General features: G+C 43.8%; 1 protein-coding gene and 6 non-coding genes across 7 annotated transcripts; 4 read left to right on the top strand and 3 right to left on the bottom strand.

Annotated features, from left to right (window-relative positions):
- Nucleotides 1–8,404: 8,404 nt before the first annotated feature.
- On the top strand, nt 8,405–8,477 carry TRNAM-CAU. Its single transcript has one exon. It is a non-coding gene; the product is annotated as a tRNA-Met (tRNA).
- Nucleotides 8,478–11,034: 2,557 nt separating this feature from the next.
- Nucleotides 11,035–12,047, top strand: LOC120870414 (vesicle transport protein SFT2A-like). Its single transcript, XM_040250077.1, has one exon. It carries the CDS (start codon nt 11,064–11,066, stop codon nt 11,541–11,543), a length of 480 nt encoding a protein of 159 aa, XP_040106011.1. The 5' UTR covers nt 11,035–11,063; the 3' UTR covers nt 11,544–12,047.
- A 406-nt stretch (nt 12,048–12,453) lies between these two features.
- TRNAK-UUU lies at nt 12,454–12,526 on the bottom strand. The gene has a single exon. It is a non-coding gene; the product is annotated as a tRNA-Lys (tRNA).
- A 2,311-nt stretch (nt 12,527–14,837) lies between these two features.
- Nucleotides 14,838–14,910, bottom strand: TRNAM-CAU. The gene has a single exon. It is a non-coding gene; the product is annotated as a tRNA-Met (tRNA).
- Nucleotides 14,911–15,712: 802 nt separating this feature from the next.
- TRNAL-AAG lies at nt 15,713–15,794 on the top strand. Its single transcript has one exon. It is a non-coding gene; the product is annotated as a tRNA-Leu (tRNA).
- Nucleotides 15,795–20,148: 4,354 nt separating this feature from the next.
- On the top strand, nt 20,149–20,220 carry TRNAQ-CUG. The gene has a single exon. It is a non-coding gene; the product is annotated as a tRNA-Gln (tRNA).
- Nucleotides 20,221–20,648: 428 nt separating this feature from the next.
- On the bottom strand, nt 20,649–20,759 carry TRNAL-CAA. The gene is made up of 2 exons: nt 20,722–20,759; nt 20,649–20,694 (listed from the first exon to the last, which is right to left on the bottom strand). It is a non-coding gene; the product is annotated as a tRNA-Leu (tRNA).
- Between the last annotated feature and the right edge of the window lie 4,412 nt (nt 20,760–25,171).

Below are 25,171 nucleotides of genomic sequence, written 5' to 3'. Positions count from 1 at the left end.
TGCTGAGGAAAAAATGATTCTTTTTTTTTTAAGACAGAATCCTGTAAAGGGAAGGTGAACAAAAGAGACCGGGTCTCGTTGGATGTCCGGGCAGAACTCCAGACACGGCTCGCAGGCGCGGTCCCACAGCCGCCCAGCACGGGGAGTTTGACCTGCTCCGTGTCCGGCCTGGGCCGGGTCCCCCCCTCCTTAGACAACCTGGTACCCCCGGGCTCCCCCGGGAGCCCCATGTTGGTGCCGAGCCCAGTGCGGACGCCCGCTCTACACAGCGCCGGAGTCCCGAACCCCCGGGCACCCACGATCCGCCGGCCTCAGCCTCCCAAGAAACTGGGATTACAGGCTCGCGCCACCGAGCCCGGCGCGGGGAAACGAGGCGCCGCGGGCCTGGAGGCTGCGGCCGGCTACCCTGCAGCGATGCGCGCCGGGACCCGCGCGGCGACTCCCCTGTTCCCAGCCCACTACCTCCTCAAGATTGCTAGAAGGGGCTCAAGAGACGCAGAAAGCAAGGGCAGAGATGTGAATACGCTTCTTTTATTGTCTTGTCCTGGGAATCTTTGCATAAACGGCCGTAAATTTATCAGAGGATGAGCGTTGAGCTTTCTTCGCAAATTTCAATGCGCGTACAAAGTCACAGAGGGATCTCGCCAAAATGCAGGTTGTAATGCTGTGGATCTGGGGGTGAGCTCTGAGAGTCTTCATTTCTAAGAAACTCCCAGGTGTGGCCAATCAGCGGCCCGTGCGGCAAATGACACAGTTGTTGACGCTTTGGAACCTGATGGTTCTACACTCTTATTTAACAGTGACAACTTTATATTAGAACATTATAGAGAAAAATAAAAGATACCCACAGTTGTGCTCTCCCAAACGATCGTAGGCATCCATCCCACTCCCCCCACCCCGCACCCTTTTTAGTTCCCGCCCTCCTGCATGCATAATTTTTTGCCTGGTTGAAACCTTGACCTATGTACAGTACCATGTTGGATGCATTTGTTTGCTGCTTTGTGGTAAGTAATAAATAAATGCAGTATGTGTGTTAGTTGCTTAGTCGTGTCCGATTCTGCGACCCCATGGACTGTAGCCCGCCAGGCTCCTCTGTCCACGGATTTCTCCAGGCAAGAATACTGGAGTGGGTTGCCATTTCCTTCCCCAGGGGATCTTCCTGACCCAGTGATCGAACCCAGACCTCCTGGATTGCAGGCAGATTTTCTACAGAGATAATAATAAATGTAGAGAACTGTTCAATTACTGCTCTTCAGCCAACATTTACTGAGACCCTTCTTTGTGCTGTCCATCTGGGGAATCAGAGAACACAAAATGCACTCTTCTGAGGAGCTTATGGCCTGATTTAAAAAAAAAAAAAAAAAGTAAATCAGCGAGAATTAAAAATTGTATTCTTCCATAGATGTAAGGGCAGGATTTTGTGTAGAGGACATCATCAATCCAGGCACCTAACCTAAAGATGGGGAGGATTTACTGGAGATGATAGCTGAAATGTGTCTTAAAGATGAGCTACAATTAGGCAGGTAGGGAAGGTGAGATCAAGATTTATAATAAATATTGTTGGGTCTTCCTCACAGGACACACAGTTTCTGAAACCCTAGGACTTTCCTAACTGATGAGAGCCATAAAGATGCCTTTTGTTATATTAATGAGGGAATTTTGGAACAACTAACTTGGAGGGGTCAGATTGCCAAGGAAACTAATCTGATTGAAGGGTTGAAACTCTCTGTCCCACCTTCACCTCCAGGGAGAGGAGAGGGCCTAGTTCAGTTCAGTTCAGTTGCTCAGTCGTGTCTGACTCTTTGTGCATGGACTGCAGCATGCCAGGCTTCCCTGTCCATCACCAGCTCCTGGAGCTTGCTAAAACTCATGTCCATTGAGTCCGTTAAATTACTGGTGGCCTATGATTTAATAATAGAGCCTATATAATAAAGCATCATTTTTTAAAAATAAAAAAAAAAAAAAAGGACACGGTTGGAAGAGTTTGGGGCTGGAAATGTGAGGACTGTGACCAGCTCAGAGAAGGGATGGAAGTTCCATGTTCCCTTTACCCATACCTTGCCCTTTGCAACTCTCCCTTCTAATTATTCCAGAGTGATAGCCTCTTATAATAAGCCAGTAAACTCATACAAGCTCAACATTCAGAAAACTAAGATCATGGCATCTGGTCCCATCACTTCTTGACAGACAGATGCAGTGGAAACAGTGATAGACTTTATTTGGGGGGGCTCCAAAATCACTGCAGATGGTGATTGCAGCCATGAAATTAAAAGAAAGAAAAGTTAGACCAACCTAGACAGCATATTAAAAAGCAGAGACATTATTTTGCCAACAAAGGTCCATCTAGTCAAAGCTATGGTTTTTCCAGTAGTCATGGATGAATGTGAGAGTTGGGCTACAAAGATAGCTGAGCACTGAAGAACTGATGCTTTTGAACTGTGGTGTTGGAGAAGACTCTTGAGAGTCCCTTGGACTGCAAGGAGATCCAACCAGTCCATCCTAAAGGAAATCAGTCCTGAATATTCATTGGAAGGATTGATGCTGAAGCTGAAACTCCAATACTTTGGCTACCTGATGTGAAGAACTGACTCATTTGAAAAGACCCTGATGCTAGGAAAGATTGAAGGTGGGAGGAGAAGGGGATGACAGAGGATGAGATGGCTGGATGGCGTCACCGACTTGATGGACATGAAAAGTGAAAGTGAAGTCGCTTAGTCGTGTCTGACTCTTTGTGACCCCGTGGACTGTAGCCTACCAGGCTCCTCCATCCATGGGATTCTCCAGGCAAGAACACTGGAGTGGTTTGCCTGGAAGTTGGTGATGGACAGGGAGGCCTGGGGTTCTGCAGTCCATGTGGTCGCAAAGAGTCGGACATGAGTAAGCAACTGAACTGAACTGAAACTCATATATAAAATGTTTCTCTGAGTTCTTTTACCTAGCAAATTAATCAAACTCAAAGACGAGTTTTTAAAAACTCTCATCTATAATCAGTTGATCACATGCACAGCTGACAACCTGGACTCATGACTGGCATCTGAAGTGGAGGGCAGTCTTGTGGAACCCAGCTCCTAATTGGTAAAATCTGACATTATCTCTGAGTAGATAGTGTTAGAACTGAGTTGAATTGTAGGACACCCAGCTGATGTAAAGAACTGCTTGGTGATGTGGTGGAAAACCACACATGTTGGAATTATGTCAGATCCATAGGGCATGGAAAGATTCTTTTCATGAAGCATCAACAGGTACAAAACTGATGATGAAATGATGAAAGTTGCTCAGTTGTGTCCGACTCTTTGCAACCCCATGGACTATACAGGTCAGTGTTCTGCTGCTGCTGCTAAGTCACTTCAGTCGTGTCCGACTCTGTGCCACCCCATAGACGGCAGCCCATCAGGCTCCCCCGTCCCTGGGATTCTCCAGGCAAGAACACTGGAGTGGGTTGCCATTTCCTTCTCCAATGCATGAAAGTGAAAAGTGAAAGTGAAGCCTCTCAGTCGTGTCTGATTCTTCGCGACCCCATGGACTGCAGCCTTCCAGGCTCCCTCTGTCCATGGGATTTTCCAGGCAAGACTACTGGAGTGGGGTGCCGTTGCCTTTCTGCAAGGTCAGTGTTCTGGCCTGGAAAATCCCATGGACTGTATAGTCCATGGGCTCACAAAGAGTCAGACAGGTACAAAGCTGAAAAGGTGTCAAAATCCCTAGTTCCAAGTTCAAGTAGACCTGAGCAGAGCATCAACAATGTACAGGCCAGAGAATAAGACTAAGATGATGTTGCAGATGAAAAAAAAAAAATTAGCTTATGTGGTAGTTAGTCTCCCAAAACCAACCCCAGTGTAGCAGGTCTCTCAGTAATCACACCTTTGTGTAGCACATTTTCACAATGAATCTTGGCTGACCTAGTAGAATTTCATTGAAATGACATTTTGCCCATTCTAGGCCCATCTGAGTCACAAGAACCCCAGCAGTTTCTGATGAGGTTTCTTGAAATGCTCAACCTGAGAAGCTCCTTTTCAGAACCCAACCACATGGAAAGGCCACAGTCAGGCACTCTGCGCAAGAGTCTCAACAAAACTCCTAGCAGATCATAAACACCAACTGCCAACACCCATCACATGAGCTGTCCATCTTGAACAACTCAGCCCAATCAAGTCTTCAGAGGATCGAAGTTCCTGCTGACATCACATGGAACAGAGTTGCCCAGATGAACCCAGTCAACCAACAGAATCAAGAGAGATAACAAAGTGGTTTTCTACTGCTATCACAGCAAATGTAGTGGCTTGAAACAACACAGATTTATTATCTTAGAATTTTGCAGGTCAGAAGTGATACATTTGGGGACTTCACTGGTGGTCCAGTGGTTAAGACTCTGAGCTCCCAATGAAGGGAGCATGGATTCAACATCTGGTTGGGGAACTAAGATCCCATATGCTGTGTCTCCAATAATAAAATAAAACAATTAAAGAAGAAGAAGAAGTGAGGGCAGGGTATTGGCAGCCTGCATTCCCTCCTGGAGGCTCAAGGGGAGAATCTGATTTCTGTTTCACAGAGTTTGTTTTTTGCAGTGGTATGACTGAAGTCTCTGTTGTCTGCTGGCTGTAAGCTAACGGACACTCCCAGCTTCTAAAGGCTGCTGCCTTCCTTGGCTCTTCAAAGCCATGAATGATGGGTCGAAGTCCTTCTCAAAATCATATCTCTTTACCTATTCTTTTTTTCCCCCACCCCACTTCTAAGGACTCATGATTGGGATCATCTCCCCATCTCATGGTCCTGAATCACATCTGAAAAGTACCTCTTACCATGGAAGATAACATTCACAGGTTGCAGGGATTAGAGAATGCCTTTAGAATGGTTGTTATTCTGCATACCACAAGCCACTGTGTTTTGGAACTCTTTGTTACATATTAGTAGATAATGAGGACACAGTGTGAGCCTTATCTTCAATGCCACAGACTTGAACTTTACCTCAAAGTTCCTTCTCTATTTCCTCCTCTTCCCAGTCTCTAAATTATGGAGTTCTCTAAAGTCCCTACTGAGTCCTCATGTATTCCCCGCATTTATCTTCTCCCTTCATGAGCTCACCTGATCACCTGACTTTAAACACCACCTACACCCTGATGATTCCCAAACTTTAATTTTCAACCCTGCCTCTCCATTAAGCAGATCCATTTACATGACTGACATTTCCACTGAATGTTCCAAAGGCATCACAAACTTGGTATGTTCAAAGGTCTCTTGATTTCCTACCCATCCCCACACCTGCTACTTCTCCAGTTCTTTTAATCTTGATAAATAATCATAGCAGTAATTAAAATGTGTGAAATAAAACTTGGATTCCAAATAAGTTATATTGTAGGAGAAGGTGATGGCACCCCACTCCAATACTCTTGCCTGGAAAATCCCATGGATGGAGGAGCCTGGTAGGCTGCAGTCCATGGGGTCGCTAAGAGTCAGACATAACTGAGCAACTTCACTTTCACTTTTCACTTTCATGCATTGGAGAAGGAAATGGCAACCCACTCCAGTGTTCTTGCCTGGAGAATCCCAGGGACGGGGGAGCCTGATGGGCTGCCATCTATGGGGTCACACAGAGTCAGACACGACTGAAGTGACTTAGCAGCAGTAGCAGTACTTTTAGCAAATAAGAAAATTCTGTTTTTCTTGCTATTTGCCTGCCCCTTTCTGGTATTATTATTATTTCATTCTTAAGTAGTTGTATTTCCCACAAAATGAATCATTTTTTCAGTGTACGAGTTTTGTCACGATCAACATAACATCAAACAATACTGGAGAAAGAGCATATACATTTCTGTTTTACTGTAGTACTTTTTTCCATTCCCATCCTTAAAGCATTTCCAAATTAGAGAAGTACATTCTTCTTATCCCATTCTTTGAAAATAAAGATTCTACAGCAGGCCAAACTTTAGCGTATTTTCTATGGCCAGAAACAATGACAGCCACGTTGGAGGCCCAAAGAGTTTATCTCATTGCATTTGTATGAGGTTAAAAATCTCAGTAAGTGCTTCTGCACATTTTGAAGAAAATAAAACTGAGTATAAACTTCAATAAACCATGAAAACCTCAACATCATGAGTAAACAAGCCACAATCTTTTAAAGCAATGCTATATGCTCACGGAGTACAGGACATTTAGCAGATAAGACCTTGTCATATTCTTCGGTAAGGCTAAATAGAACATGCCAAAATTCACATTTGCACCTCTGCAAATTGTGCAGATAGATGACCAAGGCCTAGTTTGTAGTTAAACAAGATATCAACAATCATTTAAGTATGTAGTGGTTTTGTTAAATCTACATACAAATCAAGAAGATGATTTTCGACACTATGTTTCACGTGAAAGTCCTAGGAGCTAGGGAAACATTTTTTGGTCCCTGTATTTTGACACATCACTTGAAGTTGTTCTATTGTAGACAGCAAGCTCATCAGACCGAATCAGCTCCACGTTGCAAGAGACCAATACATGGTATCGAAATTTACCTTTTTGTTTGCCTCCCGGTTGCAACCTCTGCTAAGTCGATTCAGTCGTGTCCAACTCTGTGCGACCCCATAGACAGCAGCTCACCAGGCTCGCTCGTCCCTGGGATTCTCCAGACAAGAACACTGGAGTGGGTTGCCATTGCCTTCTCCAATACATGAAAGTGAAAAGTCAAAGTGAAGTCACTCGGTCATGTCCGACTCTTAGCGACCCCTTGGACTGCCGCCCACCAGGCTCCTCCATCCACGGGATTTTCCAGGCAAGAGTACTGGAGTGGGATGCCATTGCAACCTCTGAATCAGACTTTTCAAGTGTTATACCCAACTCTATTTTTGAATGAGCACTGGTGTCATTTGGAGACTAAGAAAACCTGATTGGAAAGTTCTAGTCCGCCTAAACCCAGATTTGGGAGATTCAGTCTCCCCATGTACTTTCACAACTCCTTTTTCACCATGCCCAAATCCAAATCCTTTTCTACATACTGTGCAATTGCTTGATAATTTACCTCCCTAATCCAGTTATATGTGTTCTTCAATCCGTCATTTAGACTTTTTCAGTCATCTGGGTCATGGTGGAATTCCCACGGGAGTTCGTTCGTTCCCACTTTCATTATCTAGACTCTTAGAAAATATGGTCATAATATCCACAATGTTAAACACAAAGCTAACACTATTTGGACTAAAAGCACAACAGTTAATCTACAGGCACAGCCCAACTGTTGACACCCACGACTACGGATCGCTTATTTCGCATATTTAAGCCACAGCACTCAGAGGGATGCAACAATGGACCGCCCATTGTTGCGAACGAAAAACTACGATTGCCCTTATCAGCGGCCAGGGGAAATAGCGACTGCAACTACTGAGGCTGAAAAAGATGTGCCGCGTCCATTTGACGGTAAATCAATGTTCTTTTCCGCCTTCCGGGGTGGGGAACCCCGGCGCTGTAAAGTTGTAATAGGATTTTTTGTACTTTTCCCAACCGTCCGTAGCCCATCTCTGAACCCCGAATACACTGACTTTTCTCAACTGGGGAAGAGGTTTCCCGGGAGGTGGGGCTTTCCCGAGACTTTCCCTGCAAACCAAGTGAAAGTGTTAGTCTTCGGTCGTGTCCATCTCTGTGCGACCCCATAGACTGTAGCCCGTCAGGCTTCTCTGTCCCCAGGCAAGAATACTCGAGTGGGTTGCCATTTCCTTCTCCAATACAGTAGGTAAACCAGGCTTTTCACCTATTCTTGTTTCTGTAACTACAACTCTTATACCATCAGATTCCCACGAGTTTGCAGCAAGGACACCTTACTCTTTGAACCATCAAGTGCCACATAGTCCGGGAACTCCATTTGGGCTTCCTCTGGACGGAGCAGAGGTCGGGGAAGATTGTAGTCCATTGAAAAACTGATGGGACTGGGGGAGGTGTTTAAAAATGAGGACAAACCGCTTTCCGGGAAATTTGCCTGAGAAGGAGCAAACGAAATAGAGCGACGGCTTGAGACCGAGGCGCCGAGTCAAAGGAAGTGTTTTGTTATTGAAGACTGTAAACACTTAAAAGTGTTCAAAATACGGATGCAGAAGAATCGAGTATTGAAGGAAAGAGGGATCATGAGAAAGGAAGTGGGCAGTTTTCCTCTTCTCTAGAGACCACAGGGATGGACGCCGGTGTAGTTTTAGTGCAGGTTTCTGGGCAAGACGTTAAGGAAATTTTCTTTCGGTTGTGAGAAGTGGAGGTCATCAGTTCAGAACAAGCGAGATCAACAGCGATAATCCTCACCTGACTCAGGTTGTAGAAGCTATTGCACTTGTGCAGAACAGCTTTGCATTTCCAAATTTAAGTGAGGGAAATGTACACGAAGACCAAAGTTTAAGCAAAGTAAAATCCAGTGTTAAAGGTATTTAATGAGCAAGGGCCGCCATCTGCCTCCTTAGCGCAGTAGGCAGCGCGTCAGTCTCATAATCTGAAGGTCCTGAGTTCGAACCTCAGAGGGGGCAGCTGACTTTTTCCCTCAGGTGTCAAAAAGTTACAGCCTCTCGTCAAAGTCTGCTTCCTGCCAGTTGAGCTGAAAGTGCCCGCGAAGAGGTTAGGATTAAACTTTATCTTCCTCCCAATTGGTAGGTACAAACATATGCAGACATGTGCCTCTTTATGTGTAGTGACTTGTTTTCTTCATTTCTTTCCCATGGACAACCTCTTATCCAAATTCCTCTGATTACTATTCCTTCTTGAAGCAGTATCCTATTGGTGCACTCTAAGTTACTGAAGAAAAAAAAACAATGTACAGATATATTAAAATCTGATATTCAGTTTTCTCAGTAAGTTGTTTCCTCTTCAAATATATATGCCATCTCCTTGCCCTGGCCTCCCTATCTAATCCGGTTCTAACTGGTTTCCCACCTGTACTACAGTAAATTGTTGTTGTTCTTTAGTAGATAAATCATGTCTTACTCTTTTGTGACCTCATGGCCTGTACCCTGGCAGGCTCTGTCCATGGAATTTCCCAGGCAAGAATGCTGGACTGGGCTACCACTTTCTTATCGAGGAGATCTCCCTGACCCAGGAATCCAACCTGTCTCTCCTACAATGGCAGGCGGATTCGTTACCCCTGAGCCACCAGGGAAGCCCACGGTATAGTGGTCCACAAAAACATCCCACCCAAAACCCCCGAAAAGAACCTTATTGGAATTAGAGTCTTTGCAGTTGTATTGGGCTTACCTGATGTAATAGGGCTTGCCAGGTAGTGCTAGTGGTAGAGAACCCGCCTGTCAACACCAGAGACCTAAGAACGGAGGGTTGGATCCCTGGATCAGGAAGATTCCCTGGAGGAGGGCAGAGCAACCCACTCCAGTAATCTTGCCTGGAGAGAATGCAGAGAAGCCTGGTGGGCTACAGTCCATAGGGTCGCACAGAGTTGGACACGACTGAAGCAACTTAGCACACACGCATGCACATGTAATTAGTTAAACTAACATGAGGTCCTACTGGATTGGGGGTGGGGGAGTACCTTAAATTCGGTGGCTGGTGTCCTTATAAGAAAGTGTGCTTCATCCACTCTTGTATTTCCAGTGCCTAGCACAGTATCTGACAAACAATAAAAGCGAAAGTTTCTCAGTCATGTTCAACTCTTAGCAACCCCATGGACTGTATAGTCCATGGAATTCTCCAGGCCAGAACACTGGAGTGGGTAGCCTTTCCCTTCTGCAATAAACACTTGTCAAATAAGCCAGTGAATTAATTAGCATATTAAATGTTGCTGTTTTTGTTTTGTGTGTGTGTGTGTATTTGCCATATTCCCTGTAAGAAAGGTTTTTTCTGTTAAAGGAGAAGTTATAAAAAATAAAAAAAGTGATTCATTCTTAGAATAGTTGAACACAAAGGTATATAGCCAGCTTGTGCATAAGATTCCTAAAATGGAGGCTTGTTGCCAATCCTCTGTTCTTTTCACTTCTTGATTCTCCTTTCTCATAAGAACATTTTGGCAGGCTAATTTTACCGGCTTTATCCTGGACATGCGCAAAGAACTAAAAGAATGGGGAAAGTAGTTAATATAAATCCTCCAATCAGGAACTTAACAAGTGCTACTCGTGGCCCTCATGGAGACCAATTGTCCAATAAAAACTTAGGTGACCTCCAGGAAAGATTTTAACTTTGGTCCTCAACCTATGAGGAGCAAAAGGAGGGAAACTACGTCTTTGGGATAAAAACCGAGTGGACTCAGTGTGTTTGCCTCCAGACCTTAGTCTGTAGGACTCCCTTCTGCAGAAGTAAACTGCCTTGCTGAGCCATTTTCAATTGTGTGTCTTATTCCTGAGACCCCGAGAGCATTTCCAACATTCTCTATCACTATATTCAGTTCAGTTCAGTTCAGTTACTCAGTTGTGTCCGACTCTTTGTGACTCCAGGCAATCAACACATCAAATTTGGATTTTTGCAATAATCCCCGCTAGGAGCCCTACCTACTGAAATTCATCCTACCGTTCTCTGGCTTAGTCTGTGCTGGAAAAAGAGAGCACAATACTTAGGCTTCTCCTGCTAACTATCCGGATCTCAGACAGTCTATATTTCAGTGTAGTTCTCTTAACAGTTCATTCTGGTGCAGAATGGAAGAGGTGTATACTGGGGAACATTTTCACCATGTCCTCTTGAGCCTCAGTCTCTGATTCCAGGAGCCTACATCTGCTACAGTTTAAGCAATGCCGTTAAGGATTGCAGAGAGGCCAAAGGACTGGATTGTCTGGCTGTTAGGCAGTTCCTTAGAGAATCTTGATTCTCACTGGAGCCACCACTATTCTGAATCTGTTCCTCTCCTTTATAGAATTAGAAGCTATTTTTTAATTCACTGATTTCTTCAGACTTGCAGGACTGATCACAATAGCCAAATATTAGAGAAATTCCAAGCCAGAGTATAAACATAGCCATATTGATGTTTGATCAGCATATTCTTTCTCGTGTAAAATAAACTCTATAGTGGAAAGCAACCAATATTTGAAGATTGCTCTATGCACCTGTAATCAGGGTAATGGAAGTATAAAATATTAATGACTGGGGGCCGAGAGAGGGGCGGGCCGGGCGCCGCGGCCATGGAGGAGCTGCGGCGGGTCCTAAGCGGCCAGGACGGCGAGGAGCAGGGCCTGACCGCGCAGGTGCTTGATGCCTCGAGGCTTAGTTTCAACACCAGGCTGAAGTGGTTTGCCATATGCTTCGTCAATGGCATCTTCTTCTCCATCCTTGGAACTGGATTGCTGTGGCTCCCTGGAGGCATAAAGCTTTTTGCAGTGTTTTATACCTTTGGAAATATTGCTGCATTAGCCAGTACATGCTTTTTAATGGGACCCGTGAAACAACTGAAGAAAATGTTTGCAACAACGAGATTGCTTGCAACAGTTATTATGCTTCTGTGTTTCGTGCTCACCCTGTGCGCTGCTCTTTGGTGGCATAAGAAGGGGCTGGCCGTGTTATTCTGCATATTGCAGTTCCTCTCGATGACCTGGTATAGTCTGTCATACATCCCATACGCAAGGGATGCAGTAATTAAGTGCTGTTCTTCTCTCCTGAGCTGAAAGCTGTTTGAAAAGAAGGAAACTGTTTGAAAAGACCTTTTAAAAGTTGATGTTCTGTTTTTGGTGCGGTGTCCTTTTCCTGATACAGTGATCACTCCAGAACAACTGCACCGACCATCTAAGCCCATTTTGTATACTCGTAAAACTACATACCCATTAAACTGTTAAATGCTTGTGACAGTAAATTCATTATGTGCCATTAATACGCTCTGTCAGAGACAACGAGATTTTAATCATTGCCAAGTGTAAATGATTTTTAGCCAGTTTTCAAATTTTTTTTTCTAAACAGCATTTGAGATGTGAATATTTAAGGATAAACCTACACTGCAAGATATATTCAGCTTTTTTGGTGGTTTTTAAGGGTCTACATTTTTTAAATATGTTTTTAAAATAAAAACTTTAAATGTGAAAGGTTTTACTGTAAGCTAAACTGCTTTATTGTATGTAATAAAAAATAATATATAAATCTTCATAATTTTGAAATAAACCCACACTTGGAAAAAAAAAATATTAATGACTATGATATCAGGCAAGGATGGTCCAGTGCACTCACCACCGAAATAGTCAAGCCAAGCCCCTCAAAACAATAGAATTCTGATCCTAGTATGATATTTTTCTAAATAGGGCCACATTATCAGGTAGATATTCTTTTTACCCTTACGGAGATTTGCAGTCCAGAAATGCCTTCTCAGCCATCCATTATCAACCAACTCTTACTTCACTTTCAGGAAATTTTTTTGTTCTAGTACAAGGCCATGGTACTAAGATTCTTAAACGTTAGCTGCGATCTTTCTAATGTAGTCATCCCATATATTCAGCTCAGCGTTTGCTTGAGAGTCACTTACACTTTTCCCCCGCGGAAATACACGCGGAGGTGGAGTCAGAGCTGGATACCAAAAGCCTAGGAAAGCGCCCGAACAGGGACTTGAACCCTGGACCCTCAGATTAAAAGTCTGATGCTCTACCGACTGAGCTATCCGGGCTCCCTTAGTGGTAGCTTGTTTCCTAAATATCCTAACGTGAAAAAAGTAAAGTACACGGACTTTAAAGTACAAAGTTTAATTTTGTTCATATTCCTTTATTCCTAAGTCTATCTTTGCAACCTTGAATAGGGCTCACAACTACTTCTCTGTCCCCAGGTCATGAGAAAAAAATAATTCTCATACCTGAGAGATAGTAACCAACTTTTTCTAAATGTTGTATAAAACTAGGGATATTACCTGGACCATCTTGTCCTTCATCTTCAAAATTTGAGCTCCAAGTCTCCCCCTAGCCCTTAAGAATGGCTAGCACACACAAAAAAAGCCCTCAATAAGTAGGCTTTAAGAACTTATTTTGAGCAAACAGCTTTGCCCTCGGCTTATAGAGTGGAAGGCCATCACCTCTGCCCTAGTGGAGTTTACTCTTTAGAAGTGAGTCAGCCTTGTAAATGACGAATTACATAATAAATGTTTGGTTACTGTGATAAATGTGCTTAAGAAAAAGTACAGGTTACTGAGATGTGTAGAGAAACAAACATATAATCTCATGACCTGAGTTTCCAAATTAAACGAACAACCCACTCCAGTACTCTTGCCTAGAAAATTCCATGGATGGAGGAGCCTGGTGGGCTACAGTTCATGGGGTTGCAAAGAGTCGGACACGACTGAGCGACTTCACTTTCCTTTCAATACAAGTAAACTCTTGGAATAGTGTCTGGGATTTGCTAATGGTTAGGTGAAAGGTAAGTGTTATTATCATTATTATTTTTATTGTAAACTACATATGAATTAGAATATCATATTTAATCGTTTGGTCATGCTACCTTAGACAAATTACTTAATCTCTCATCTACTTTCCTCCCTCAAATCCTGCAACAGAAATTTCTTCCTCAAAGGTTGCATTTAGCATGATGATAGGAGGTACATTTCCAATTACATATTTATTCATGCCACTATTCAAAATAGATTTGAGGTGTAATTGTGGAGAGTACAATTTCACTGTAATAAGATAAAAAGAAAAACATTACTAGATTTAAGTTAGGATAAAGGATAGAGGTAGAAAATTAAAAGTCTGCACAATAAAGTGCCCCCTGTCCCCAGATCTCCAAGACAGTGGATTGATTATAAGGGGAGGTGACCTCTTCCAGGGGGTCAGAGAAGAATTTTCCCAGACCACAATGTTTAAACTGAGACTCAAAGGCTTTGTACTGTAAAGTTTATAGTAATAAACTAGACAAAAATGTGGCTCCCACATTCCAGGACGTGCAAAGAGCAGAACACTTTGAGAACTTAATGAAGGCCTGTTGTACTTATGTGCAGATCTCTTCTTGGGACAGTATTGATAAAAGTGGGGACAAGTTGAACAGAAAGAGAGAGACAAAACAGAGACTGACAGACTCAGAGGTTATGGCTAGGAATGCATCATACAGACTTCATTCTTGTGGCATTATAAAGTCATTGGGGATTTTAAGCAGGGAGGAACAACATGGTCAGAGATAATTTCAAATAGAGCATGCTGGTTTCACATAAAGAATGTGGCGGCATGGGACAAGCGATGATAGACTTGGCCTACTGGCTGACTGTGTGGCAATGCTGGGGAATGACAGTACTGGGAACTCTCGGGCCCAGATTCTTCCTTGGGACCTAGAGAGGAAGCAGTGTCAAAATCATTTCTCTCTGTAACTCACTGCCCTAAAAAGCAATTTACTGGGAGAGGCAGAAATAAAAGAGAATAGGAAAGGGCACTTGGATTCTTTTGCGAATTCTCTGGAAAGCATGGAGTGTTTGCTCTGCTTTTGATCTGCCTTGTGGATACCTGAGGGTTCTGCCACCAGCAGCAGCAGGCAAGCGCTGAGTGATCAGAATATTGAAAGGAAGTGACCTTCTCCACAATTGTCAACATGAGATAACTGCATATGTGCTGAAGGATTCCAAAAACTTGTTCAGCTGATTGCATTCAGATCAGATCTCCTGAGGCTGCTGTTAGAAATCCAGGTTTGTCTTGTCTGCCATGTCTCGCTCAAACATAGCAAATAAACTCCATGAGATCAGGAGCATCTTTTGTTGTATACAGCACGGTATCCCTCAGCCCCTATGTTATCAGTAGAGGTCTACAGTTGGAACAAGAATTTTGGAGTAATCTTACTGAAAATTACTATTTTGTGTCTGAATATTACACGGTTCTGTAAAAGAACAATTCACCGTTCGGTTTCATCAAAGCAAATTTCCTCGTTTTTTTGATTTATTTTGTTTGTTTTTGTTTTTAAGACCTACGGAAGGAGAAGAAAACAAACAAGAAACTAAAACTATACGTTGCCCCCTCTGAGGTTCGAACTCAGGACCTTCAGATTATGAGACTGACGCGCTGCCTACTGCGCTAAGGAGGCAACTGTACCGCCCTCTTCAACAAAAGGTCTACCAACCTCATTGCAAGAAAAAAAATTCTCGAAATCAAACAATGCAATTCGTGTCTAAAATATCCAAAGTTTGGAAGGCAGAGCCACGCAGAACAAGGTAAGGGCCTGACTGCCAGCCCAGCTCGTTTCCCCTCAAAACTGTCCTGCGAAGAATTTGGGCAACTGAATCTGGACTTTGCAGAAGTTCTGTTTGCTATAACCAGGACCTGTGGAGATGCGCTACCTTCTGAAAAGCAAACAGGACTTCAATAGCAAGGACTGCTCTCTCCGCCTCCCTCATGAGGTTCCGTGGAGAAGTTTGGTCTCTTGAGATGATGAAGGAGGGCGGGTGAGGCGGGACCCTCGAGATTCTTTCCTCGTTTTTTTTTTGTCAGCCTTTCTCCAGGCTCAAACCAAACTCCCGGACTTGCTCACTCCTGTAGTCCGGGGGCTTGCTCCGGAGTCCAAGTGGATCTGGAGCCCACAGCATCCACTGGAGCTCTCAGTCTGCGTGACTCTTTTTTCCTATATTGGTGACAGATGGGGCAGGTGCCTCTTCCCGCGCCACCTGCGGCGTCACCAGTCAAGATGAACCTGGGAGCCATGAGAAAGTAAAGTGTCAGGGGTCAGGGGGTTCTCGGGCTGTGGTGGGAGTGGGGAGGAGAACGCTGGAGGAAGGGCCCCGGGGACAGTGCCGAGTGGCGAGGGCCTGGCGGGGCGAGAGAGGAAAAGGACCTCAAACGGGTCGCAATTTGGGTCAGATGATATGCACGTTAAAGCCATCCTCGCGGGAGGTAGCGTGGCCGAGCGGTCTAAGGCGCTGGATTAAGGCTCCAGTCTCTTCGGGGGCGTGGGTTCGAATCCCACCGCTGCCAGTGCCCTTTTGCACCTCAAGTTTGTCTAGGCATTCCAAGTCCAACGCACACAACAGTTCTCACAGGCTCCAACTTCAGATAGGTTCCTCTCCTCCTACAACATCTGTTTTCCCAGAGACCAGAGATGACACCTATAGGCACTGCCTCCGAAAGAGTGTCCACCTCATGACAAGCCTTCAACTGATTATTCCAATGAACAAAAAGTTACTGAGCATCTACTGGGCATGGTATTTACTCCCTCGTATTTTCACCACCCAGGAGTATAGAACACATAACAGACTTTCTGTAATTCATTCTTTTATGTAAAAAAGAAAAAGAAAAAAATCAGATCCTACTGTGTACCACCTCCTAAGTACTTACTTAGGCCCCGTAAATGCAGTAGTACTTATTATGGATACATTATTCCATAAATGGTGGACTGATGAACGACGGTCAGTCTCCCTGAATCCATTTGTAACTGGAGACAGGCCCTGCCCGGCCGCAGTTCTCAGCATCCCTGCAGCCTTCTCATTTCACATTTTAAATCCTATTTATGCTGATCTGAGGTGTGGCGGCTCTTCTTATGTTCAGCTTCCCTTCACCTCACGCTAAATAGAGGTGCTTTCCCCACTCAGCAGGTGTCTCTGCGTCTTCTGTTGGGCGCCCTCGGTCTCTGCTCCAAGCAATTCCCTCTGCCTTCAAAGTTTCTCGCCCTTCAGCTAGGTAGTTGCTGTCTCCTGGAAGCCTCCCTTGATCTCTCTCCAGAGTTAAAATTAGGCACTGAGCACCTGGATGGGAACAAAGAAGGAAGTCCCTGCCCTGGTGCCTAGGAGAGAAGACAAGCAATAGAGGCATAATGGCCACAAGAAGGCACAATTTCCACTGATAAAGAATCCAACAAGGGAACTATGAATGACATTGTAATGTATAGTTACCAAAACAAAGAACATTACCTCAGGACAAGTATCGAAGGACATACTTCAAATTGTTTCCAGTGGTAACAGTGTTAGAGGACAGGGAGATTATAAATTGTACTTTAGACACTTGTTTGAGTTGTTAGACTGAGTGGATATTTATTTCATAAGTCCAATAGGTGAATTCACAAGTCTGTAAATTAAAAAAAAATTTAAGCCCAATCTGATAAATATGGCAAAGGAGAAACGGAACAAGCTGGGGAGCTTGTAGCGGGGCTCGGCTCAGCCATCCCTTCCTCTGGCAGGTTTTCCTCGTTGCTACCTGACACTAATGGCGTATTCCTGTTGTTTTGCATTGGCCATGCTCTGTTATCACTCTATCCATCACTTATTTTAGCATTTACCATAACTTTTGGAATTGGAAAATTTTGTGTAATCGTCTGCCTTTCTCTATGCATCATAAGCTTTGTCAGGTATAGAATCATATTTCTCTCACTTCACACCATGAAAACTAAACAGATATTTCTGGTAAGTAGGAATGAATAAATAAATAGATGAAAGATTAGCTTCCTAATTTGTGAAGTGAGTAAGGTATATAGAGCTGAGGCACCAGGAAGACCTTGAGATCTTCAGTTTGAGGTAGGGTCATGTGTTCTAAAGCCCCATTTCTACAGGACACTCCAGCTGAACTTGGTTCTTGACCACTGATTTAGCCACACTGACTTGCTCTTTTTGGATTCAGCTCTGCTACCAGGTAAGTGTAAACCATTCTTGCTCAGATTTTGAGGGAACAGATTGCTTCTGGATTGTCAGACCCAGTCATTTCTTCCTCTAAACATTCCCCTCAGTGGCCTTTGTTGACATTCACCTTGCAATATGAGGTTCACATTCACCTTGTGAACCAACCATGGATGATTCCAAAGGAAAATGACAATCTTCTGAACTCCAAACTCATGAATAAATAAACCAACCCATGGCCAGATCAGAGAAGGCAATGGCACCCCACTCCAGTACTCTTGCCTGGAAAATCCCATGGATGGAAGAGCCTGGTGGGCTGCAGTCCATGGGGTCATGAAGAGTCGTACATGACTGAGTGACTTCACTTTCACTTTCTACTTTCCTGCATTGGAGAAGGAAATGGCAACCCACTCCAGTGTTCTTGCCTGGAGAATCCCAGGGATGGGGGAGCCTGGTGCGCTACCGTCTATGGGGTCACACAGAATCAGACATTACTGAAGCGACTTAGCAGCAGCAGCATGGCCAGATGCCCTATCTTCCAGCTCCATAACAACTATCCTTCCCTGAGATAAAAAATGTGCTAAGGTTGAAAAAACATTGATTTTATGCCCCCTTTTTGCCTTGTCTAGCCTCAAAGGACAATTTAAAGGCTATCACTGAAGAGTGGGCTTTTGAGTTTCTAGTTTAACTTTAAAACCAACGGATATAATAGAATAGAGAGTTGATGTTCATGGAGGGAAGAACTTAGGAGAACTGTATAAATGACCTGGGCAAAGTCTTTGAATTTCACTGTTGCCCTCTCTGCTCACTGTTGCCCTCTCTGCTGCTGCTGCTAAGTCGCTTCAGTCTGCTGCTGCTGCTAAGTAGCTTCAGTCGTGTTCAACTCTGTGCGTCCCCATGGACAGCAGCCCACTAGGCTCCTCTGTCTCTGGGATTCTTCAGGCAAGAACACTGGAGTAAGTTGCCATTTCCTTCTCCAGTTGCCCTCTCTACCTCCCGCAAAATATATTCACTTCAATCCATATTTACTGAGCACCTGTTTTGTGACAGGCAACTTGCTCTATTGTAAATCCAGCAAAAGGATGAATGGCAGAAAAATGATTCAGAAATTCATAAGCAATTCATTCTTGGGAGATTACCGGAGGTCCATGAAGAATGCAGGGTCAGTAATTAATATTTAGACTGACTAAAGTAGGCCACCTCACGCGAAGAGTTGACTCATTGGAAAAGACTCTGATGCTGGGAGGGATTGGGGGCAGGAGGAGAAGAGGACAACAGAGGATGAGATGGCTGGATGGCATCACTGACTCGATGGATGTGAGTCTGAGTGAACTCTGGGAGTTGGTGACGAACAGGGAGGCCTGGCGTGCTGCGATTAATGGGGTCACAAAGAGTCGGACACGACTGAACGACTGAACTGAACTGAAAGTAGTAATTTATACTATTTTTTCCAGTGATGCTATGTATGATCTCTTTATTATATGTTGTTCTTAAAAATTACTAGATAATCATGTTATGTCAATAAAATGAAAATTTAGAGAAATAAATGACCATGCCCAGCACTATGATGTCCTCTCTTGGCCATCCACACTCCAGGATGGGGCCCTATGGCTACTGGAATGTCGTACCTGGTAGCTAGAACCTGAAAAGGAACCCTCCACTTGGCAAAAAGCCACAATCATGTCCTTTAGACTTGTCAGATTTAGCCTATGGAGAGAAGGAAAAAGACACCCCTCCAAAAAAGTCCGACTCGGGCTATTTATTCACTCCTTCTTTAATTCATGCATGCATTCATTGATTCATCCTTTAATCTATGTGTTCAGCAGCAAGCGGAGAAAGAAATGGCAACCCACTCCAATATTCTTGCCTAGAGAATCCTGTGGACGGAGGAGCCTGGTGGGCTGCTGTCCATAGGGTCGCACAGAGTCGGACACGACTGAAGCGACTTAGCAGTAGCAGCAGCAGCATGCAACAAGCTATAGATTAAGTTTCTATTAATACTATGGACCACAACCATCAGGTGTCAAAGAGAAATGAGAACCTGTCCTGTACTTAAGGCATCTCAGAGTGAAAGGACAGATTTTAAAATGGCAAACACATAATTACACCTAAGCAGGAAGCACCAAGAAACTATGAGGTTGCTCTGGAGGCATTTGCAGGTATGCTAGAATGAAAAGCGAAGCTGTAGAGAAAAAATATATATGTTAAATTTTCTTTTTTCCCTTTTGAAGGGCAAGATGGAAATCCGCTTTGCTTTTGGCCTGTGTCGGAAATAAAGGCAAAATCAAAACCGCCAGAGGTAACCACTTTCTCAGATCAGGATCCTGCCCTTCCCAGACATCAAGGGAAAGAAATATGGGAAGAAGGCTCAGGGAAAACAACCTCCCACAACTTCCCACCCTTGAGTTTGGCTTCTCTATCGCCCTCCGGCTTAAATTTAAAAAGAAGAAATAAATCAATTAGGAAGAAGAGCAAAGCTTTCAGTTAAAGCGGCACATTTCATTTTAAATTGTTTTTTATACATCTCTGTTGGTAAAAATAAATAAATAAAAAGCACAATGATAGAATAATTTTAAATGAAGTACAGTCTATAAAAATTTTGGATCACTATACTGTGTACCTGAAACGAACATTATAAATCAACTATACCTCAATGGAAAAGGAGAGAAAAAAAAGCACAAAGAGATATCAGATGGACAGTGTATCAAGTCAATAATAAGAGCGGTTCCATGGTGTAATGGTTAGCACTCTGGACTCTGAATCCAGCGATCCGAGTTCAAATCTCGGTGGAACCTTCCCTATTTCTTTCTTTTTCACGTTCCAATCCTTTAACAGAGTGAACGAAGCTACTTTCAGTTTCTGCACTTTTAATTTTTGATAGGTTCGGCCAGTGAGAAAGGGCGTGAGACTACGATCCTGGGCGTGAGACTACGATCCCATTGCCGGCGAGCTCAGGACAGTCTGTAATCACAGAGTCTGTGTACATGTCTTTCCGTTGCCATCAGGCTCCTTTTTCTGCCAGGACGCCTCTAGGTTAATGAGCGTTCGGTGAAAACTGCCTTTCATGACAAATCGGAGCACAGAGAAAAACGAGATCCATGATAAGTAGCAACGGAAAAGAAAGGGGTCGGACCTCATTAGGGGTCAGTCGTTAGGGCTGAAAGGGGGAAAAATAGAAAGAAGAACGAATGCAATGGCTGAGAAAGTGTAGAGAAAAAAAGTCTGTCAGAAGTGGGATTCGAACCCACGCCCCCATTCGGGGACCAGAAACCTCTATCAGAGGAAGCTTGTTGGAGCTTGAGTCTGGCGCCTTAGACCACTCGGCCATCCTGACAGGTTGACTATTCTCGATAAACAAATAAAACCTTCAGATTCGCTGGACGTGCATTCCTCACGAGCTGTTAAATTCTTTTGCAGTTTGTTTCTCCGGAAAAATGGGAATCCTTGTAAGTTAACTAAACCTTCTTTCTCAGTAGAGTCAGCAACTTTGATTGAACCTCTGAATCCCGGGTATGGTTTGACGTTTCTTCCCTCTCCTTCCCTCTGCCCTTCCTTGTAACCCCAGGATGTTTAAACTCGAAGATCCTAATGACCCGGGACCGATCCCCGACTGGACAGGAGCGAAAGGATGCAGAGTGCAGGCTCTATTCTCGAGAAGGTTCCTGGCAAACCAACCGAACTGGCGGGAATTCAACGGGGAAGTAGCGATGGAGCCTGTGTAGACACGGGGAGAAAACTGGTGGGTTAGTATAGATAAGAAAGGGGCAAGGTGAGTGGCTTTTACAGACCTTGAGCATGAAGACTGGATGTGGATGTGAGTTTCAGAAAACGGTAACCAAAAACAGGAAGTAGTAACCAAAAAGGAAAAAAAAAGATTGATAAACTGGAATCCATCAAACCTAAAAACTTTGGTACAGAAAGCTCTTTCTCGGCTCCATCTTCATGGTAACAGCAGTAGCCGCGGTTTAGTCACCGACTCACAGTTCTTTGTCCTCAGCCAATAGCTACACACACTGGAGGCGACAGGCCAGGAGTTGTGGTTGTTTAGTCTCTAAGTCACATCTGACTCTTTGTGACCACATGGACCAGCCCGCCAGCCTCCTCTGTCCATGGGATCTTCCGGGCAAGAATTCGCATCTTCTGCATTGGCAGGCCAGGAGACAGTCACCCATCTAAGTTCGTGTAGCCTCCCTCAAGGACATCACTCAAGTCGTGCCCCCTGGCAGGGATGCCCCTAGAGGATGAGGCTACCCTGGGCCAGTGTAGGGTGGAGGCTCTGAGCACCCAACAAGTAGCTGGCCAAATGCTTAGAGGTGAAGTCCGTGGTCCCTGGCTGATGCTGGGTCAGAATCCCAAAGTGGTCAAACAGGAGAAAAAGGAAGATGGGCTGGACCAAGAAGTATATGCAGTATAACCAGAGCTTTGTCAATATTGTGCCCACCTTTGGCAAGAAGAAAGCCTCCAAGGCTAACTCTTGAGTCCTTTGTAACCCTGGCTTTCTCTAATAAAGCCACTTAACCCAATCAAAAAACAACAAAACACACCATTAGAAAAGTGACAACAGAGGAAAGGCTGTGTGTGAACCAGAAGGTGACTGCTTGCAAGCCAAGGAGAGGGACCTCCGGAGAAATCGCCCTTGCTCACACCTTGACCTTGGACTTACATACTCCAGAAAATATACTGAAAAAATTAAGTTCTGTTGTTTGAACCACACAGGCTGATGTTTTGTTACAGAAGCCAGAGCAGACTAATACAAACATCTCCCATGGTAGCTGAAGACTCTTGAGAGTCCAAGACAGAGGATGTCAGTCCTCTGTAGGCCAAGCCCAGCATCACATAGAGTCATTCTGCTACACTCTGTGGGTCAGAGCATTCTAGGCAAGTCCAGATTCAAGAGAAGAACAGAACTGCAACTCTCAATGATACAATGTCACTATGCATATGGAGAGGAAAGAAACTGATGGTGACCCTCTTGGAGGTAGCTAACCATCCCTGCCCCCACCTAGCCCCAGTGGCCTGTGAGCTTAATAAGGACAGGAAGCAGAGGGTATTTACCAGTCGGTCAGTGAAATCCCCCGAAGTCTTGATGTTTGAAAAAGTGGGTCAGATTAGCTTTCTTCCCCAATGTCTCCAAAGATTTTATCCTCAGGAAATGGAAGACAGTTAAATTTGGGGAAGCTAATTGCCAATTCAAAAAGAAATCATATTTAGAGAATTCCACGGTGGTCCAGTGGTTAGAACTTGATGTTTTCAATGCCAGGTCTGGGAACCAAGATCCCACAAGCTGCACATCAGGGCACGGCAAAAAAAAGTAAAATAAAATGACTAAAGGAATCACATTTTTCAGTATCAGCATTACCTGAGTATGCTTTGAATTCTCCTATCCTATATCTTGTCTTAGATTGCTCTTTAATCTAGGACCCTTCACACTGGTTGTTAAAAGCAATAACCTACACCAGGGAATGTTGTTAAAAGAACTAAATGACAGTAATACTGGTATTGGATTTTTTTTTTTAATTGTCTAGCAGATACCTGGGACAGCTAGAGAGGACATATACTCTAATGGTTAGAACTTACTCTCTGGAGCTGGTCTACCCAGATTCCAGTCCTGGTTCTGTCATTCACTGACTCTGTGACCTTAGACAATTAAGTTAACAATTTCCCCAGCCATAAAATGAAGATTATGATACTAGCATCACCTTGTAGGAGTTAGAAAGATTTTGTGCTTTAATGAACAGAGTGCAATATATAGTAACTTCTTAATAGGTACTTATTAAATGAAAAAGTCATCTCTCCTTCCCCATCAACCTGGAAATAAGAATTGGTACAAATCAATTATTCTTTAAAAATTTCTTAAATCCGTGCCCCCCCCCCCCATTCTCAGTCCTCCTTTAGATCTATAGTAGTCCATTCTGAGAGTTTGCCCTGTGGGTTCTCTTTTGGTGGGGTTGCTGGGAGATGGTCAGAAAACCACAAAGCCACACTTGTTGAAAAGGAGAACTTCTATCGCTTTCCAAAGTACAAGCAAATCCCTCTTTCTTTTTTTCTAAGTTTTTATTGGAGTATAGTTGCTTTACAATGTTGTGTTAGTTTCTACTGTATACCAAAGTGAATCAGCTCTACATGTACATATATCCTCTCTTTTTTTTATTTCCTTTCCATTTAGGTCACCACAGAGTACTGAGCAGAGTTTCCCATGCTATACAGTAGGTTCTCACTAATTATCTATTTTTCACATAGAATCAATGGTGTATATATGTCAACCCCAATCTTCCAATTCATCCTCTACACCCAAATCCCTCTCCTTTATCAAATGTCTTACTCTCCTCTCTGTTTCCTGCATACTTCACTACTACACACCTCTTTATTGCTCTGTCTTACAATGCCTCTCTCCTTGCCTGCTTCACCTTCATTTTCCTTAGAAATACCTGAGGAGAATGGCACTGCATATCCTGATTCTTTTCTAGCCTACCTGCCCATTCCTCTGTTCCTTATCAGCTCTTATTCTACTAATGTCCTCTTGTGTCACTATTGCATGAGTCTCTAGATGGGTCCTCCTAGTTGGTATTGCCTTACTATGACCTGCACCATCAATTTGTCATTCCTGTGTTCGCAAAGCATCAGTGGAACCTCCCCCCAGATACAGAGTCTGTCCTCCACAAGCAATGTTATCACCAATGCTTTGATTTCATGACTTTATCTAACCAAATTTATCAGTACTGTCTGTCCAAATTTTCTTCCACGTATTCATCATCCTAAACATTCCAAATCAGATTCTCTTACAGTTTGCCAATACCCTCCCAATAGTTTACTTATTAATGCTCTTCCGCAACTCAATGGACTTGAGTTTGAGTAAACTCGGGAAGTTGGTGATGGACAGGGAGGCCTGGCATGCTGCAGCCCATGGGGTCGCAGAGTCGGACACGAGTGAGCGACTGAACTGAACTACAGAAGAACTGATGCTTTTGAATTGTGGTGCTGGGGAAGACTCTTGAGAGTCCCTTGGACAGCAAGGAGATCAAACCAGTCAATCCTAAAGGAAATCAATCCTGAATATTCACTGGAAAGACTGATGCTGAAGCTGAAGCTCCAATATTTCGGCCACTTGATGTGAAGAGCTGACTCATTGGAAGAGACCTGATGCTGGGCAAGATTGAGGGCAGGAGAAGGGGGCAACAGAGGATGTGATGGTTGAATGGCATCACCGACTCAATGGAAATGAATCTGAGCAAACTCCAGGAGATACTGAAGGAAAGGGAAACCAGGTGTGCTGAAGTCCATGGCGTTGAAAAGAGTCAGACATGACTTAGCAACTGAACAACTGTGATAAAGATAAGAAGTATGCATAGAATGTGACCCTGGAGTCATTAAGTTAATTTTTAGTCAATAATCCAAAAAATATTGAAATCCTTTCATATAAGTATATACAAGGCATAACAGCAATCCAGGAGGTCTGGAGAGAAGTCTCTGTCCTCACAGAGTTACTGAAGTATCTGATCTCAGTTTCTTTGAAACATTGTGTAAATAGGTTAGAGAAAAAGAGTATAAACAAGGAAACTGGTGGAATAGGTCACATTCAACCAGTTACTAACTCATTTAAAAAAGATTTGTAAACTGACAAATCACTTAGTTCAAAATATAATAATGGGAATTAAAATAAACACAGGCAAGGCTGTCCAAATTCAATTAAATTTAGAGGATGAAGGACAATATCAAGAAAATAGCAAAGGAAAACAGGAAACACCA

Source organism: Oryx dammah, unplaced genomic scaffold (assembly GCF_014754425.2).
Source record: "Oryx dammah isolate SB20612 unplaced genomic scaffold, SCBI_Odam_1.1 HiC_scaffold_11, whole genome shotgun sequence".
NCBI classification, from domain to species: domain Eukaryota; kingdom Metazoa; phylum Chordata; class Mammalia; order Artiodactyla; family Bovidae; genus Oryx; species Oryx dammah.
Note: the sequence above shows the minus strand (reverse complement) of the source record. Positions and strands in the feature narration are given on the sequence as shown.

What these genes read in the sequence shown, in the direction of transcription:
- LOC120870414 (XM_040250077.1), top strand. Translation starts at nt 11,064, where the DNA reads ATGGAGGAGCTGCGGCGGGTCCTAAGCGGCCAGGACGGCGAGGAGCAG.